This window comes from Camarhynchus parvulus, chromosome 1 (genome assembly GCF_901933205.1).
Source record: "Camarhynchus parvulus chromosome 1, STF_HiC, whole genome shotgun sequence".
Taxonomy (NCBI): Eukaryota; Metazoa; Chordata; class Aves; order Passeriformes; family Thraupidae; genus Camarhynchus; species Camarhynchus parvulus.
In genome coordinates, this window is record NC_044571.1 from 16608653 (window position 1) to 16625326 (window position 16674).

The 16674-nt window shown below is 43.9% G+C and overlaps 1 protein-coding gene across 2 annotated transcripts in view; it reads right to left on the bottom strand.

The window, feature by feature from the left end:
• NHS (NHS actin remodeling regulator) overlaps positions 1–16674 on the bottom strand; it is a 246610-nt gene that overhangs the window by 21500 nt on the left and 208436 nt on the right. For both annotated transcript variants that reach the window (XM_030970364.1, XM_030970305.1), the window contains exons 2-3: positions 4954–5106; positions 2657–2790 (exon numbers count right to left, since the gene is read on the bottom strand). In XM_030970364.1, coding sequence (XP_030826224.1) covers positions 2657–2790; positions 4954–5106 — 287 coding nt within the window. The remainder of the gene's footprint in view (positions 1–2656; positions 2791–4953; positions 5107–16674) is intronic.

Here is a 16674-nt window from a genome sequence, read left to right on the forward strand (position 1 = left end):
GGTAGTTCCCACAGGTTTCACAGTTGGAATATGAATATTCCTCAAAATCAAGTTTCTTATTTGAGTATCTTAATATGTGCATTTAACTTAGATAGCCAGTTTGGAAAAGTCAGACTCTGTAACTTTCAAAAATTTCCCAGCTTCTTGTTGATCCCTTTCCTAATTTAAAAGAAACACAAAAAGGGGCTCCTTTGGTTGTGTAGTATTGCTCCCTTCAGCACCTTCCCAATGCATCAGAAGAGTGGAATACACACCATACTGCTGTGCCATGAATAAAAATTCTTGTGGATTTAGCATCTTTAGTTCCTGGATGATTTGCTGATACCATCAACTGGAATCAGATATCAAACATTATTGGCAGTCCCTGAAGCAGATAAACTTTTGCAGATGTCGGTCAAAAAAAAAGCTTATGCCAAAAAGAGCAAGCTAGCCAATTACAGCATCCTCAACTTTTTCTTGTAATGGTATCATTATATCATGAAGGCTGGAACTATATCAATTAGCTATTCACTGTTGCAGTGTCTTGTAACAATCTCTGATTAACCTCTGCCGGACAGAACATTCGTGTGCAGCTTCATCTTGCCTTATTCTCTTTCAGTTTTTAAGTTGTCCCATTTACGAGGGGTTTTCTCAGAAATCGGTCAAGGCACTTTGAAATACTCTGGGTGCAGTGTTTTTGCAATTTCCAAAGCAGAACATTGCCAGGTGCCTTGAAATCAACAAAACAACAGCCCTCCAAGAGCTCTTGTTTGCTTCTCCTTAGGGGAACGCTGAACCCGGTCAGCTTCCAAAAGGAGGTCTGATATGGGTGGGCACAAAGTTTAATGTTTTCCTTCTTGAAAAGAAAAAGGTGGACTTTCAGATATAGCCAAGACATCTGCATTCAGCATGATTTAATTTTGTCAACTAATACAGGGCTCAGAGAGTTGCTCACTATTTGTTATTATTTTGTGTTCCACAGATGGAAGTAATGTATAAAATGCACTGGTTGTTTTCCAAACACCATAAAGATTCAGGCACTTAAGGCACTCTGTATGCAATTTCAAAAGAGATGCCTCATTCCCCATCTGATACTAAGAGAGCTTTATGTTCAATAGCCTGTCCAAACTATCATCTGTAGCTAGTTTTGATCCTTAACATGGCATCAACTTCCCTTTACCTTTCAATGACCCTACCACAGCACTAGCTCTGACGATGACTTATCAAGAAGAAACAGGTAATCCTGTTTCTTCTTTCTGTCTTCACACTCTCTTCTGTGCTGTCCTTTAACATCAGGATATGTCCTTTAAGTTGAATCATAAGGCCTACAAACTTAACCTGTTCAAAGCCTGCAGTGATGGTGATGCTGTTCTCAAAATTAACCAGGTAAGCAGCCAAAAAGCTGAACAGTCGAACTAATGCAAATCTTATTATGTATTTCATGCATTTTAAATGAGAAACAAAACTTTTCCTAAGGACTGATTGGCTGATGTTTTGGTCCCTGGGCAGGTGTGACTTACATTGAGTCTTTTACACTGTGAGTGCTTTAGCATTATAGTATTTAAATATGGTTAATACAATGGATTAGGGTGAATGCATTTGGATTTTTAACCTAAGTAAGTGATGATTCAGTGTGGTGACCGAATCATCACTGAGCTTATAATGTACTCACAGGTGTAGCATCTCTTGAGATGCCAGTGTCCCTGATCTGGCAGATGCAGAGCAGATCTATTACAGCCTGACTGAGGGCTGGCATTAAACAAACACTTCACTTAAAAGCCAAGTCCAGGTCTGACCTGCACCTTTTAAATAATGCAATGGCTCTTAGTACAGGGCAAAATTAGCTAGTATGGCACTTCTGTGAGGAAAACACCCAGAGCCACAGAAATACCAAAGTCCAGCTGAAGCCAGTGGGAATTATGGACCTAATCAGAGTTAAAGTTGTCAATCTAGCATGTTTCCTTTAACAGTATTTACCATATTGCCAATACTAACTTGATTTCAAATCAATGCAGCAGTGGCAAGTCAGCACAGATATACAGGACCAGATCTTTAGCTGGAGTTCCTGCTTGGCTGGTTGCAAGGATGTGTGTGAGACATGAAACATCTAAAAAACTGCATGGAGACGAACATTCCCAAACAGGACTATGAAAAGTGTGGCTTCTTGTAGCTGGGGTCATGCTCCTGAATCTCCTGCACATACATAAGCCTCAATCTGGCACTCAAAGGCCTTGAACTCTTTGCTTCTGGCAATGCTAATGCCGGGGCTGAAATTATGGGAGGGTCCTCAAAGTGCTACCTCTACAGCCTGAGTGGTGAATGTGGAGGACTTGTGGAGGAATTTGTGAATGAGAGCATATGTGTGCTGGCCACAGGTAAAAAAGAAGAGGTTTCTGATTGAAAACTGCCACCCTGGGGTTTTGCCTTCCCCTTAATGTGCTGTTGTAGGACCATCCGGATGTTTGCATCTAGTAAATTCTCTCCATGGCAGGAATCCAGGAGCCTGGTTATGACCCTGTTGCTCCTGCTTCCTCTCTGTATTGCTTTGACAGTCTTTAAGGCCAGCTCTATTGTACTGCATCAGCTTGGGGAGGGGGCACTTGTGAAGCACTGCCACACCTGGGTCCCACCATGCCAAAAATGTATTTGTATGTGGTAGCTGTAGTGAAAGACTTACTGATAGCAAATGCCGGTCCTTTATCGCTTGTCTCTTTTGGCTGCAGATGGCAGGGAAGGGAGGAAAGGGGGGAGCCACCACAGCAAGGGGGCCTTGGACTTTTTGCTCCCTGTTATCACCTCGGCTTCGATGTTCTGTTTTGGATGAGAAAGAAGACACAAGTCTTTCCAAGTGTTAAAAACATACCAATATCTCTACAAACAGCACAACAGAGACAGGTACAGGACAGTGGACTCCAAAGACAAAGGTTCTTCTCTTCCCCAGTGACTGGTACAAATCATCCCTGTTGCAGCTGAAGGGGAGAAGCACTTACTGGACATCCATGCTCCCAGAAGAGCAATGCCCATACAGGGCACTCCAGCATATGCACTGCAGCTGAATTGCCCCCAAATGAGATTTACACCATTTATCCCAAGAGACAATGGACTCTCTTCTAGGCACTTGAGACCCAAGGCCTGATTTCCAACAGGAGCCTGCAGCTCCTATTGCCTTGAGATGCAATAACTATGCCTGCATCCTACCCATATAAAATCCCCCCGCTCTTAGGGGAAAAACCAGAAACACAGCTCCAGGTGGAATTTTATTCTCTGGCTGCATGGCAGTGCTAGGTCCTGAGCATTGGCTTGACATCATGAAGGTTGTTGCAGTGGTAATTCTCAGGTTCCAGCAAGAAGGAGATCATCCTGGGAAGGTCAAGATCTTTATCCACCCTAGGTGCACAAGAGTCTTCCTTCAGCATGGGCTCACAATATTCAGTCCTCTTCCAGCATCAGTCTCAAGTCTCTGGAACCTTCCAAGTGAATGGGAGAATGGACTCATGGACTTCCCATCTCTAATTTTAGGTGACAGATAGTTGCTGTTTGCATGGAGTGCTGCTGAAAGGAGATAACATATTCACCTGCTCCACTAGCTGTGGTCCAGTCAACAATGTTTGTTGCTAGCATAGCTGTTTTCTGACCTAAAATTTCAATTTTAATTGCTCCTGGTTAAACAGATAAAGAGATAATGAAATTCTAATAGAAGAGAGTTGAGACACAATAAAGATGTTTAGAGTAAATTTCAGAGTAAAATTTCATCCTCATATATGCAGTTACTTGGAAATAAGATAAAGCAGCACATGACAAAGTGCCTGCTGAACCTGCACAGCTGCCATAAAATGTAAAGGATGGGAAATTGCCAAAATGAAGAGTTGTAAATTTAAAACGATGGGACATTTTCTGGAGCTGCTGTCAGGATTTCTTCTGCCCACAAGATGGCAGGCAAAGATCAGCCTGGTTCTGGGACAATTGCAAAGCAGAGCTGCTGAGAACAGAAAAGAACTTCTCTACTCCAGCACTACTGTGGCTGCAGTTTGGCTGTATCACTCTGTGCCATGCCATGAAGACATACTGCATCCACAGTGTGTTCCTGACCTAAAACCTGCAGAGACAGTCAGATGTGGTAATTAATTGGAACAGCTTATCCAGCTAACAGATGCTCTGCAGTTCTAAGTTATCGATGATAATTATAAGCTAATAACAGTAATAAATGAGCGAGGCAATTAGAGCTGTTGGTGCAAAACGCTTCAAGACAGGAGGCTGCTGCTGGACATTTTAAGCGTGACCTGCACGGGTTTTGTCCCTCCTTATGGCACAGTAGAAAGACAGGCTTGTTTGCCTACTTTGTCTTAGGTCCTGGTAATAATTTTCCCTTGGTTAGGTTCCCAGGTAAACTGGCATTTCCCCATCTTTTGCCTTTCCCTTTATGTGCTGTTGTAGGACCATCCAGATGTTTGCATCTAGTAAATTCTCTCTATGGCAGGAATCCAGGAGCCTGGTTATGACCCTGTTGCTCCTGCTTCCTCTCTGTATTGCTTTGAGACTACTGGTCTGCAGTTTGTTAGGTAATGTCAGGAAATGTTCCCTAGCCTGGGAAGGGGAGACCTGCCCAACCCTTCCAAGCCATCCAGGACATCTGTCACCTGACTTTCAGCTGCCACTCCTGAAGGACACAGGCATCCTCCAGTATCATGCTTGGAAACCCTGAGCAGACATCCCAGTTTTTGTGGAGAATAATACCACTGGGCTCCCATTTCAGCCCTTGTAAGGGGGCTGGGACTAGATAATCTTTGAGGTCCCTTCAAACCCAAACCATCCTGTGATTCTGCAGTTCTGTGATTTGTTAGCACGAGTACCTAAGTCCCAGTGTAGATGAGTGCCCACAGTTCTGTGTGCCCGTTGCCTGAGCATCCCTCTGCTGCCTGGAGAGGAGCATGGAGAGGTGTTTGTGTGAGGATCTGGAGCAGGGGGAGCACCTACCTCTGCGCAAGGCTCGCAGGTGCTGCTTGGCGTGGCGGTGCAGCTCCTCCACGCACGGCGGCCTGCTGGAGGGGACGAAGATGTTTCTTTGCTGATGCCAAGGTGCTCGGTAATAGACACTCAGTTTGCTCTCTGCGTCAAGGTTGGAGACAGCTGTAGGATAAAAAATAGAGTACAACATAAGACTTCCAGTCTTTCTTCCATCAACCTCGCTGAAAAGGAAAGAATTTTGCTTGGAACTGTATTGTCAAGAACAGGCACCGGGTTTGTTATAGCACCGTCACTCTCAATAAAATAGCAGCAAACATTATCTTCTCTGTGTTTCCACATCATGTTATACTAGTTAGCCTTTAGGCAATGCCCTTTTACCAGATTGCAAATGGCTCTATGGAGGCAAGCAGGTGAAATGATACTATATCAGTTTTTTATATAAATGGACAAAGAGATAATAATTTTATAGGTAGCAAAACAAAAATGCTAAGAAGCTACGCAGTCTTTCCACAGTGACATTTTGAGCAAAGGAGGAATAGGTCTCCCATTTACTCATTCTCCTGCCAATGTGCTCTTTCACTACATCATGTTACACACAACTAGTTTCTGACACAGGTTGCTAGTTCACTGCCTGCCGGGGCGTAACGACTGAGATTAACTGCTTGCCCTGCTGAGAGACCTTGACTGTCACCTATCAAAAGAGGTTTCTTTAATAGACAGGGACTTCTGAGGGACAGGAACACTTCACTTCCTCCAAAGAGAAATCTCAGAAGTCTGCCTCTGAAAATTACATGAATCAAGTCCACTAAAAGTTTGAGATAATTTCTCAGGTGTGCTGGGACTCATGGGGGTCCCATGGACTATTCCCAGCCTCAGGGTACACAGTAGGTAGTTTTCCAAGGGCTAAAGCAGGAGTGGAGGGCCATGGGAGATGCCACCACTCTGCCCCAGCTAGCAGCAGGGAGCAGGCTCATCCTGAGCCCACATAACACAGCAGAGCAGGTGTAGCATCTTCGGGGGTAGCACTGGGATTGTTCCTTCTGCCAGAGGCACTGATACAGACAGGCTCCAGCCTAATGCCAAGGAGCTGCTGTGCTCACAGGACAGCACAGTGTGACACAGGCCCTGTCATGCACAGGAGGTACTTCCTGGGCTTCCCTTCCCAGTCAGCAGCCAAAGAACCAGTGCGCCTCACACTGGTACCCCCACTGGCCGTGCACTACTCTCCTTTCCATATTTGAGGGCTCTCATCTACTTTCCTGCTTGTGCACTCTCTTAGCTTTTTTGAGGGGTAGCCTGTGCACCATGGCAGAGAATTGCTCTTTGGTGGAGATGCTTTGGTCTTGTTTTGTGGCTTTCTTGAATGCAAAACAACATTCACTCAGCCTGAAGGCGTACCAGAGAATGAACTGGGAAAGTGCAGTTGGAGAAGAATAAAGGAGCAGACAGAAGAGGAGAAATCTAGGAACCATGCTGCCACATGTGGGATAATGAGAGACTATCAGTTTCTTTGATTAGAAAAAATCCCCACCAGTTCACCAAAATTTGTAGGTGTCATGATGGAGGTGGTGGTATGGTATGATGAACAGACCTGCTGAAGTTCAGGTTCTCAGAGCTTCAGCAAAAACGAAGGGACCCCAAACTCTCGGTCTGGTAGGGAGCCTTGCTTTGCTTATCAGTGGATTTTTGCAGGTGGGGTTTCAGTCATTTTTCAGCACATTTGTAGTGCTGCTCCATGCAACTGGCATGGTGTCAGTGCAAGGAATGGCACTGGGGGGAGAATAAAATGATAGAGGAGGAAGGTAGTAGGATGAATGATGGCAACCTGTCAGTGCTTGCTCATCATGAAGATTTACTAATTAAATTTTTGACATTGCAAAAACATAATGTTGCCAAATTGCAGGCAGAGCTTTTGATGGCTTGTCTGTCTGTTACCACTGCAGTAGGGAAATGCCTCACTCACAGGAGCTGATTTTGTATCTCCTTTACCCCTTGTAGGTAACAAAGCACTATGTCTGTTTTACATACAAGGTACTGAGACACAAAGCAACTTTCTCTGATCCTGTTCTGAGCCACACTTCCTCCTTGGGAATCTCAGCTCAGGACAAAAATTTGTACGCAATAGTAATGATATCCCACCCATTCTTTGTATTGCCTAGGGCATGTGATATTCATGATCACACAATGTACCCTGGAGGCTAATGAAAAGGCAGGCACAAGCAGTTCCTTCCTACTCCCAGAAAAATCTGTCTAGACTGAAGTGCTAGTAGTTGTCTGTGATGAATATCAGTAAGTGAGTGGAAAGTTTTACCTACTTACGAAATTTTCAGACATTTCATCAGACTAGAATAGATTTTGCGGAAAAATGTAGCTTGTAGAAAGCTCTTTTGGCCTTGGCAACAGTGTTTTACAAATAGGAGTAGGAGCTGGGTTAATATACTTTGTGTGAGACTTAAACATGAAACCAAGTTCATGCAAGCTCTGCTGCACACCTATTGTTGTAGACACATGTTGCTGTTGACAGATGAAATAGCACGACCTCTTAGCCACCTAACAAGTCTCCCTTAGCCAGCAGAGCTGTGCATAGTGCTGTCCCAGGAGAAAAACCACAAATACATTGCTTATCTTCAAATGATAGAGCATTAAGAAGCTTATAGTACCAGCCAGCACCCATCCATGTCTTCTCACCTTTCCCTGAAGGATCTCTGAGTCATGGTAACAGGGAATATATCCCCCTGACACCAAGAAAACAGAAATAAATACTCGCTGAACTGACCAGTCCTTTAAAATACTCCAGAGCTGGAGTGGATTTTCTAGGAGGTCCAGAATAGAAACTAAAAGTGCTGGCAAAAAAAGCTGCAAGGGCATGAACGTTCCCAGCCTGCAGTGGGGAAGAAGCTCAGAGGGAGGGAGCAGCACTGGGTAGGGTGGAGGACAATGCTGGCCCAAGGATAAGTAAGTATAAACCCACAATGAATGCAGTTAGTTTGGATGTTTGTGGAACAGCATCCCAACCTCAGAGCAGCAAAACTCTGAAAAAAACTCCTGGAAAGAGGTAAGAGGGAACAAGCTAACCAATGAGTAAAAGCCTGCCAAAAAAAGGACCTACTTCCATTTAATTCCTTGCACATTGTCCTTTTCATGTCCTTCCCTGTCCTTTGCACATTTCCTGTTCTTCTGCAATGACATTTTGCCCGGCCCTCACTGATTGCCCCTGGGAGCTGGGCACCATTGCTGGGAGCTGAAGCCAGAGGATGCAACCACAGGAGTAGACTGTGAGCTTTAAGGATTACTGAACATCTAATTTTCTTCACAGGACTGAATCTCTTACTTCCACTAAAAGAAAAAAGCCACCCCTGTGGCAGGGTAATTCAGCAGACAAAGACCACTGGGCTGAGATCTAGAAGAAATGTGCAGTCAAAGCTTTACCATATGCTTCTGCTAGGAGCTGGCATTAAATAGTAAGACTCCCTGTATCTCTGTTCTGTGAAATGAGGATAAGGTATCTCTTTCAGCCAGCACTTCCTTTACTCAGTGTTTTACACTGCAGGCTGTTTTTACAACGCTGAGCCTCCGCGTGGCTGTAGCCCCTCAGCATCATCGTAAGATGCATAATAAATAAAGCAATATAGAAACTGTAAAGCCACAGTCTTTAAATGATTAACAGCTGGACATCACACTGAATGAGAAAAAAAGCCAATACAGAGATAGGAAATGCTACATTTCAGGCATCAGATATAGTCTGTTAACATATTTTGTGTTCTTCAATCAATTTAGACTATACAAGTGAATCATATAAACTATCACTTCATTTCATTCCTGAGTTAAAGAAATTGTTTTTGTTTGTTGTTTCTGTTTTTGGTTTTTTTTTTTTCTTGTGGGATGACAAAATGACAAGAGACCATTTAAATGGATTCTCTATTCCATTCTAGGGATCCATTAACACTGGCTGGTTTCCTAACAACCAATGTCAAACAGATATACACTAATGGCTCTTCTCAAGAGAAGATTTTTTAAGATTTCCAAATAGCTGTTTTATTGAAGTTGATAATATTTATATTTACAGATCCTTCTCGTCTTCACATCCTCTCATTCTCTCCCTCTTTTAGCCAAGCAGAAAAAGGATCCTGCCATAGCAGAGCTGGATGTGGATGCTTGAAGGTTGCGCGGCTTTAGTGCACTCAGGCGTGGTTGTTCTAATAATAACACCATAAAGGCCAAGCAAGAAAGATTTCTGCTCTATTTATTTGATAGATCCAGGGGTTTCCCCCCACAACTCCGTCTGCTTCTATAGACACTTGCCTCCCCCCTTCCCAGACCCTTCTGTTTCTTAACTTTCTATTATTTCTGTGTGTATTATAGTTGCTATTATCTGTCAGTAGAAGAAAGAAAAAAAAAAGATAATTTCCTATATTTCCTGGTTCAGAGAGAAAACACGATTTGTTGTAAGGTGTGAAGAAGTGTGCAGCCTGGAGGGAATTGGAGCAGTGAGCAAAGAAGTTGCCTACATGTGAAGGGCCAGTACCCAGAGCTGTCAGCCCTGAATTCTGCACAGGCAAAGCTGAACTGGCGGCTGCTGAATCCTTGTTAAAGTATCCAGGTTCCAAAAGACAAAACCCAAAATTAAAAAGGATCAGACTAGTGAATAAACCTATTCCAGAGCCCAGTTATGCTTAAGAGAGGCTTTAATGAGCCAAAGCTGTGCACTTAGTAAAACCTCTTTGCACACCCTGCTGCAGGGGTGCAGGATGCACCCAAAGGTTGCTGTGGCAAGCAGCCCCATGCCAGGCTCTGCTTAGGAAAGCACTTCTTCTCCAACATTAAGGTGGTTGACCTGTCATTTTAGCATATGCCATTTTTTCTAGCTATTTCATGTAAAAATGGTGACTTTTCATTGTGTGGTTCAGTGTCATAAGAAAGCTGGATGTTCATCCAGCTTTGCATAAATAGGCCTATGCCAGCAGCAGCAGAATTCAACGTGATCAGCCTCTTCCTCAGCTACTGCCCAGGTCAGCAGTGAGTTAGTGCCTGCTGTGTTTGTGTGCAAAACATTGCAAGAAAATTAATTCTGAGGAAGACCAGATTATCTCAAAGACTAGGCAGCCTGGCAGCACATCCAACTTCATCATGCAATTTAGTGCATAAATGTTTCATTGAGGCAAGTGCTGAGTGTGATGTGAATTTTATTTATAGCCAGCCCTGTATGTCCCGAATGTACATTTCCCCCAATGTACTGGTGTAACCACTGGAGCACCCAGGGGGTTTAAGCCCACAACACTGGTAAAAATCTAGAGTTGCTTCTTTGCTGTTCATGTCCCACATCCATCAGCAAGCTCAGTACTTGCAAAGTAGCTCCCTCTGCAGCTGCCACTTCCCAGTGATGGCAAAGAGAGTGCCAGGCTTCCCCAGCAGGGACACCAGAGTCTGGAGCTCCTTGAAGGTGGGACAATCACTCTGTTTTCAACAGTTGTGTTCCCTCCCAACCATGCATATATGCAGGCATTTCCCTATTTGCCACTGGCAAACCCCACCAACAGGAACTGTGAGTAGTTATTTGGATGAGCTACTTTCCTGTCCCATCTTTATTAACAATTGAAAGATGCCCATGCAAAAGGAGTGTGTTGGTGGGATTGCGGTTCATTGCAAATAAGGCTACTGGCTTGTCAGCTTTTCCAGCACTCAGCTGAACAATGGCAACCTTACCATAACTTCAGTGACTACACCTACAAGCATGGGTATGCACACAATTCCCTCATACCTCTAGGAAAAAGTACCAAGTGACTGAGCTAGAAACTGGGAAGTTTCCAGTGCCCTTGGAAACCCTGGTCACCCTGGCAGGGGCAGGATGCTATGCTCCCTCCCCACCAAGTCAGTGCCAGAGCAACACCTGACAGCGATGGATTTCTCTTCTAAAGCTCTTTTGCTGGGTCAGGGACATCAGATGATGGGAATGTGACAGGCACTCTGGTTCCTTGGCACTGCAGAGGCTGCTGAGGACCCTGCCTGTGCTTCCCAGTCCATTTCTTCCCTGGGAAGCTGTCTGTGGGACAGTCCTTTTTTTCCCCAGGACAAGTGAGAAATGAGGCAAGTCTTCACAGAGTTTTCTAAGCACATCTTTCATGTGAGACAAGAGATGCTCAACTCAATGACAGAGAAAACTGCATGCCAAACCCTTGTGTCCTCACCAACCAAGTACATCTTTGGGATTTGTTCAGGGTCTGGATAGGATGTCCCCATCCTTGGCCACATCTTTTGTTCCTGTTTTCCTGGTGTATTCTGTCACTTGTGAGGTTGCTGTTCAGGGCAGACATCTCCCTTTCAGTCTTCACAGTGCCCACTGTCACAGGGCCATGGGTGACTGATGATGGACTTTTGGTGGTTTGCTCCTTGGCTACTGCTCTCTGGGAACCTGTGCTGGAAAACATGGTTTGTAATGGCCTTGTGCATCATTATTTCTTATTGCTTTTATCAGGGCAGAAATCCAGAATATTTCTGAAGAGTTTTTGTGTTGTGCAGCCTGAGTTCAGGATGGATGTGAATGGAAAGCTCCAGTGACACAGACCCCAAGAGATGGTTTGGGCAACTGGTCTGGACCTGAAGCCTGGATCACCACATCTGCCCTGCCACTGGCACTTGCACATGCAAATCAAAGCCAGTGCAACTGTGTCTGTGCAGGCTGCAGCTGCCCTCCCGGAAAACAGGAGGGGAGACATGACAAAACAAGTTAAGTCTTTAGCTACATGTGGGCAACAGCATGAGTACAATTATTATTCTGTTCTGCACTCATGGAAAGACAATTTAGCAAATTTTTCAAACTCAAGCAAAAAGGCAGAAACCTCACTGACAGCAGAATCTGTTGAGAAAGACCACAATCTTTTGTGCTCTTTGTATTGTTTTATTTCCTGCCAATACAGTGAAACTTCTCATGTTTCAATCACAGTTTCTTAGCATATCCCTGTGGCATTTTTCTGCCTTGCATTATGCTACACATGGGAAAAACAGCTATTCAGAAGAAAAAAGGGCAAGTGGGCAAAACCCATATTTGGCATTCAGGTAGCAGGAGAGATTAAGATACTGGAAAGCATATGATTTGGATGTCATTTCCATTAGCAGATCCCTGAATTTTGCATTTACCTGATGTTTGGTTGACTGGCACAACAGACATAATTCAAGAGGGCTGGGAGGCGTGTGGTTCTTAGACACGTAAGAAGATTAGGCTGTTAAGCAATATGCACTTATGTGAAGAGTACCACATGCTAATCCCATTCTTGGCTTTGCTGCTTTCAATCACTGCTGGTGGTGTTTGAACATAATTTAAACTGCTTTTCCTAACTCTGTCAAATATGTTACAGTGGCCAGAATGGAACTTCTTATTTCAAAGTATTTCAAAGCTATCACTGCAGGATAGACAATAACCTCTTAGAAATACAGAGTACTTTATGAGTTCAGGCCTCCATTTCTGTGAAGTTTCTCTAGCCAGCAATTTCTTCCTCTCCTTTTATTCCTGTTCTCAGGTCTATGCTTTACACAGCCTCCAAGATTGCCCAGCAGGGTAATGGTAAAAGGCAGACAACATGGCAGTCCTGCCTGGCAAGCTTAAGGCTGCAGTCAGGTCAATTATTCTGCAGGAATATTAATTTAATATTCAATTCAGATTGCTGTCATGCTCCATGAAAAAATAAAGGCCTAACTAGCCAGTAAAATCGTGAAGGCATAAACAGTCTTAGAGAAAAACCCAAACAGAACTATTTTAAGGTTACTGGACCTAATGATAAGGATGGATTGTTACAGAAGGGATGATGTGACATCCCACATACACACATATGTCTATGTATTTGTGTACACACACACACTCCAGAGCATGGAACTGAAATCAGTGTCCCAAGAGAGCCCTTTCAGCCCTACATGCCTAATTAGTTGAAAGCACTTCTTTCAATCTGACACACTTTCAGTGCTTGTCAACACAGATTTCTTCCTCTGTTGGCCGTTCACATTATTCCCACTCTGGAAATGCAGCAAGATGAAGTCTCTTATCTCCAGCAGTGTAGTGTGTGGTCTTGATAACACACTTTGTAAGTATGCTTTTAGATATCCTTTGCAATTCTCTCCCACTGCTCTGCTATTTTTCTCCTGTACTGACTCAGCCCAAATCACTACTAAGCTTGCCTGAGTTGCTCCAGCAGGTCACCATAATGCTTTCCTTTTTATCACAGAGAAGTGTGCTCTTCACTGTGATGTTGCTCTCAGATCAGTCACCTTGATTTCACATGCCGGCACTCAAGAACAAAGCTCTACAAAATTCCTTTACTATTCTACCTACCTTAGTTAATGCTGACTATCAGGATCTTGTGAAAAAAAAACATCCTATAGACAATTTTATGGTAGGTCAAACTGGTTTTTATGGTAGGTCAAACTAGGTCAAGCAGTTTTAGGGTATCCTGCCTATTTCTGTACTCAAAACATTCAATTCCCCTGCACACTTCTGTCTGAATATTTGCAACTTAAGTGGTCGTTTTCAAGTAATAGCCTTTTGAGTCTATGCTGAGCATCCTCTTTCCAAGAAGGGCAGAGATTTGGTCATTGCAGCACCAATTTCCACATCAGCATCCACAGTATGAACAACCTCTCCACATTTGCGAACACAGAGACCATCAGTAAAACATCATGAACCTTGAAAAAGCACACTGGAAGATGACACTCAACAAAGAATATGCTGTGCTTGCCATATTGGAAGGTAAGAGTCACATGACTCATTCCAAGTACAGCAAATGTATTACTGTTTTCCTTGATATTTTCAAAAACTACAACCTTCCATCTAAGCTCTAATACTTAGTCTCCATACTTTTTCTTAATTCTCAGAAGCAACAGTTAGAATCAAAGATGCCATTTTGCACAGAAAATGAATGAGCTGGGTCCCTCTTCCCTCCCACTGGCACTGCCTGTAGGCTGAGGAATCAACCCCCCAAGAGTCGGGAACAACAAGCCATGTGTGAGGAGTAGAGATGGTGGCTCATACTTCACACTTCTTTCTTCCCATCAGTCTTTTCCAGCATGCTTGGCTAGATGCCTTGGATGCCACTTAACTGCAAGTCGAGGTAAGTAGCAACAGTTTCTTCCAATTCTATTTAGTAAATAATATGCAATACTATGTAGATAAATACTATTACAGCATGTCCCTTCAGGGGAAGTCAGAAAGTCAAGCACTCAGGGGCACCAAAAGCAAATATTTTTTTTTCTTCCTCCAGAGAAATATTCTTGCTGCTCCTGTAGCTCCATAAATCCATTTTGCAGAGGGATTGAGAGACCTGGCTCTGTCTCTCTATCTCTATCTCAGAATAGCTTCCTCCCCAGAATGGTAAGGCAGTGTGTTTCTTGGGACAGGCAACAAAAATCCCACACACTCCTCCACAAGGTCTCTTTGGAGCCACCCCGATGGTGGCCCAGAGCTGGCTGGCACAGGGGTGCAATTACAGCTACAACCAGGGTGCAGGTCTGGGTTCTTTCAGAACAACTCTTCCCCAGTCTCAGAATATATCCAAGTCCTCCACTACCAGCCTCCTCAGATCTGGCTCTGGCCTCCCAAGCCATTTGCTTGAAGCCCAGTTTTGGACAACCATCTGAATCAGCCCACAAACCACAGAACCACAGACTGAACTGGGCTGTAAGTGACCTTAGAGATCACCCAGTTCCAGCTTCCCTCTGTGGGCAGGAACACCTTTCATTGGAGCAGATTGCTCTGGGCCAGGAGAAGGGTCCCCTTTCCACACTGTCCTTCCCCAGTCCCACTTCTGACAGGACACTTGTGTTAAACATTTCAGCAAACTGGGCTGTAAGAGATCAGAGAAGCACACTGAGAACAAGGCCAGCTGAATTGCAGAGTTCCATTTGTTGAAACAAAGGGAACACAGTCCTTTTGTTTGGTAAGGGGAAGGAGAGCTGCCTGAAAATAGAGATTTATGCCCCTTTCACTTCTATACTTTCTCAAGGGAATTGTTTTTAATGAAAAAACCTGATTAGGATTTAGGCAAGCATAGAATTCCTGTGAGTCCCTTCCACCCATCCTGTGATGCCCAGCACATGTTCCTGCACCCCTCACTGCCACAGCTCCAGCTCTTACCCAGGAATTGCAGCCTCTCCCCTCCAGATCTTTTGGGTTTGAAATTAGCCCTTAATCCATAAAGCATGGATGTGTTACAATATATGGAATGGCCTGTATTACTTACAGGACTTTCTATACACAGACAAAAAGACTTTCTATACAAAGACACCAAGATACACTGGGTGACTTTTTAAAGAAACCCATCCAGACAACATTTGGAAACTCTGTCAGTGATGTTGTATGTCTAGGCTGCAGGATGAATAACTTATGTCAAGATAAATTATTTTCCCACTGTTGTTATTATTTGAATAACATGTTCTCAGCTTACTCACCTTAGGCACTAAATCTTTTTTCTGCAGAACTTGCACTGTTTTTTCTACTGTATTTCAAGCCTTTGCTTATCTCAAATGGTCCACAAGCCTCAAATAGCAAATGCCAGCTTGCAAATTTAACCAGGAGGTGGGCAGGGGTAGCTGTATCCCCTTGCATGTCCCTGCAGAGGTGCAGACCTGTGACCATGCCAGCTGGGGAGCCCCTGTGGCTCACACTGACCCACTAACTCCCACTTGGAAGTGAGACATCACAGCCAATGGCAACTAGCACATAAAATGCAGCATGAATTAAGCTGAAATGAATTTTAAAGTGTTTACTTCTCTTACAGTGTCGTAGGGTGTTACTAAAGATCATAACATAGGCTAAGCTTCATTGTTATGGATAATATGGCTTTATGAGCCCAAACCATATCCTATTGTCTGTGCTCACATTTATACTATTAAGCTACATATTCATGCACAAAACCTAATTGAGTTCTGACGGGGATTCTGAAAAGCCACATCTGCTGAAGAGCTCCAGGGTTTGTCAGAGGCTGCAGGGGTGTGGAGCACTCTCTGGTGAGAGCTGTCATCCAGCACATAGCTGCAAACAGCTAATTCTTGCACATTTGTAACTCCTCTGCCTTTGTGCACGCATCAGACCCAGTACAGGGCAGCTTTCAACACATTGGCTCTAGCACAGCAAATACACACAGTGGCAAACAACTTAAAGCTCCCTTAATGTGCATATAAAATTATTACCTTTTAAGTGTGGGCAGACATTTTATGATGACCATGTACCAACCTCTGCACACGAAGAAGAAAACCAGAAGGCTTGGATGAAATGGCCACATCTCATTGCATCCAGTGAAAACCAGAGCAGAAATGTCAGGTGTCAACACCTACTGGCAACTATCAAATGCCACCATGGAATGACTGCACTGACAACAACACTGGGCAGGAGGTCTTCAAACTCTTAACTGTAAGCAGTGATGAAAATGAAATAGAACTAATCTGCAGGAAATAAGCTTCTTGGAGAAGAAAAACCCGCAGGAAAAGAAATTTAACTAGGAAATACTTTCAGGAAAGGAATAAGGCAAGGAACAAAGGAGAGCAGGGAGAAGGGCATTGGGAGAAGGGAGAATTGTCATTAAAGTTATAATGCAGAAAGTATAAGTTAAAAGTGGGGTCACTGAGTAGCAAACAGTGTTTGACCTTAATGTATCGTGTATCAAGTGGAATGGTGAATCAGGGCAGAGGGCACTCTGGGGACACTCAGATTTATTCACTATGAGCAAAGTTGACAATATTTCCAAACAT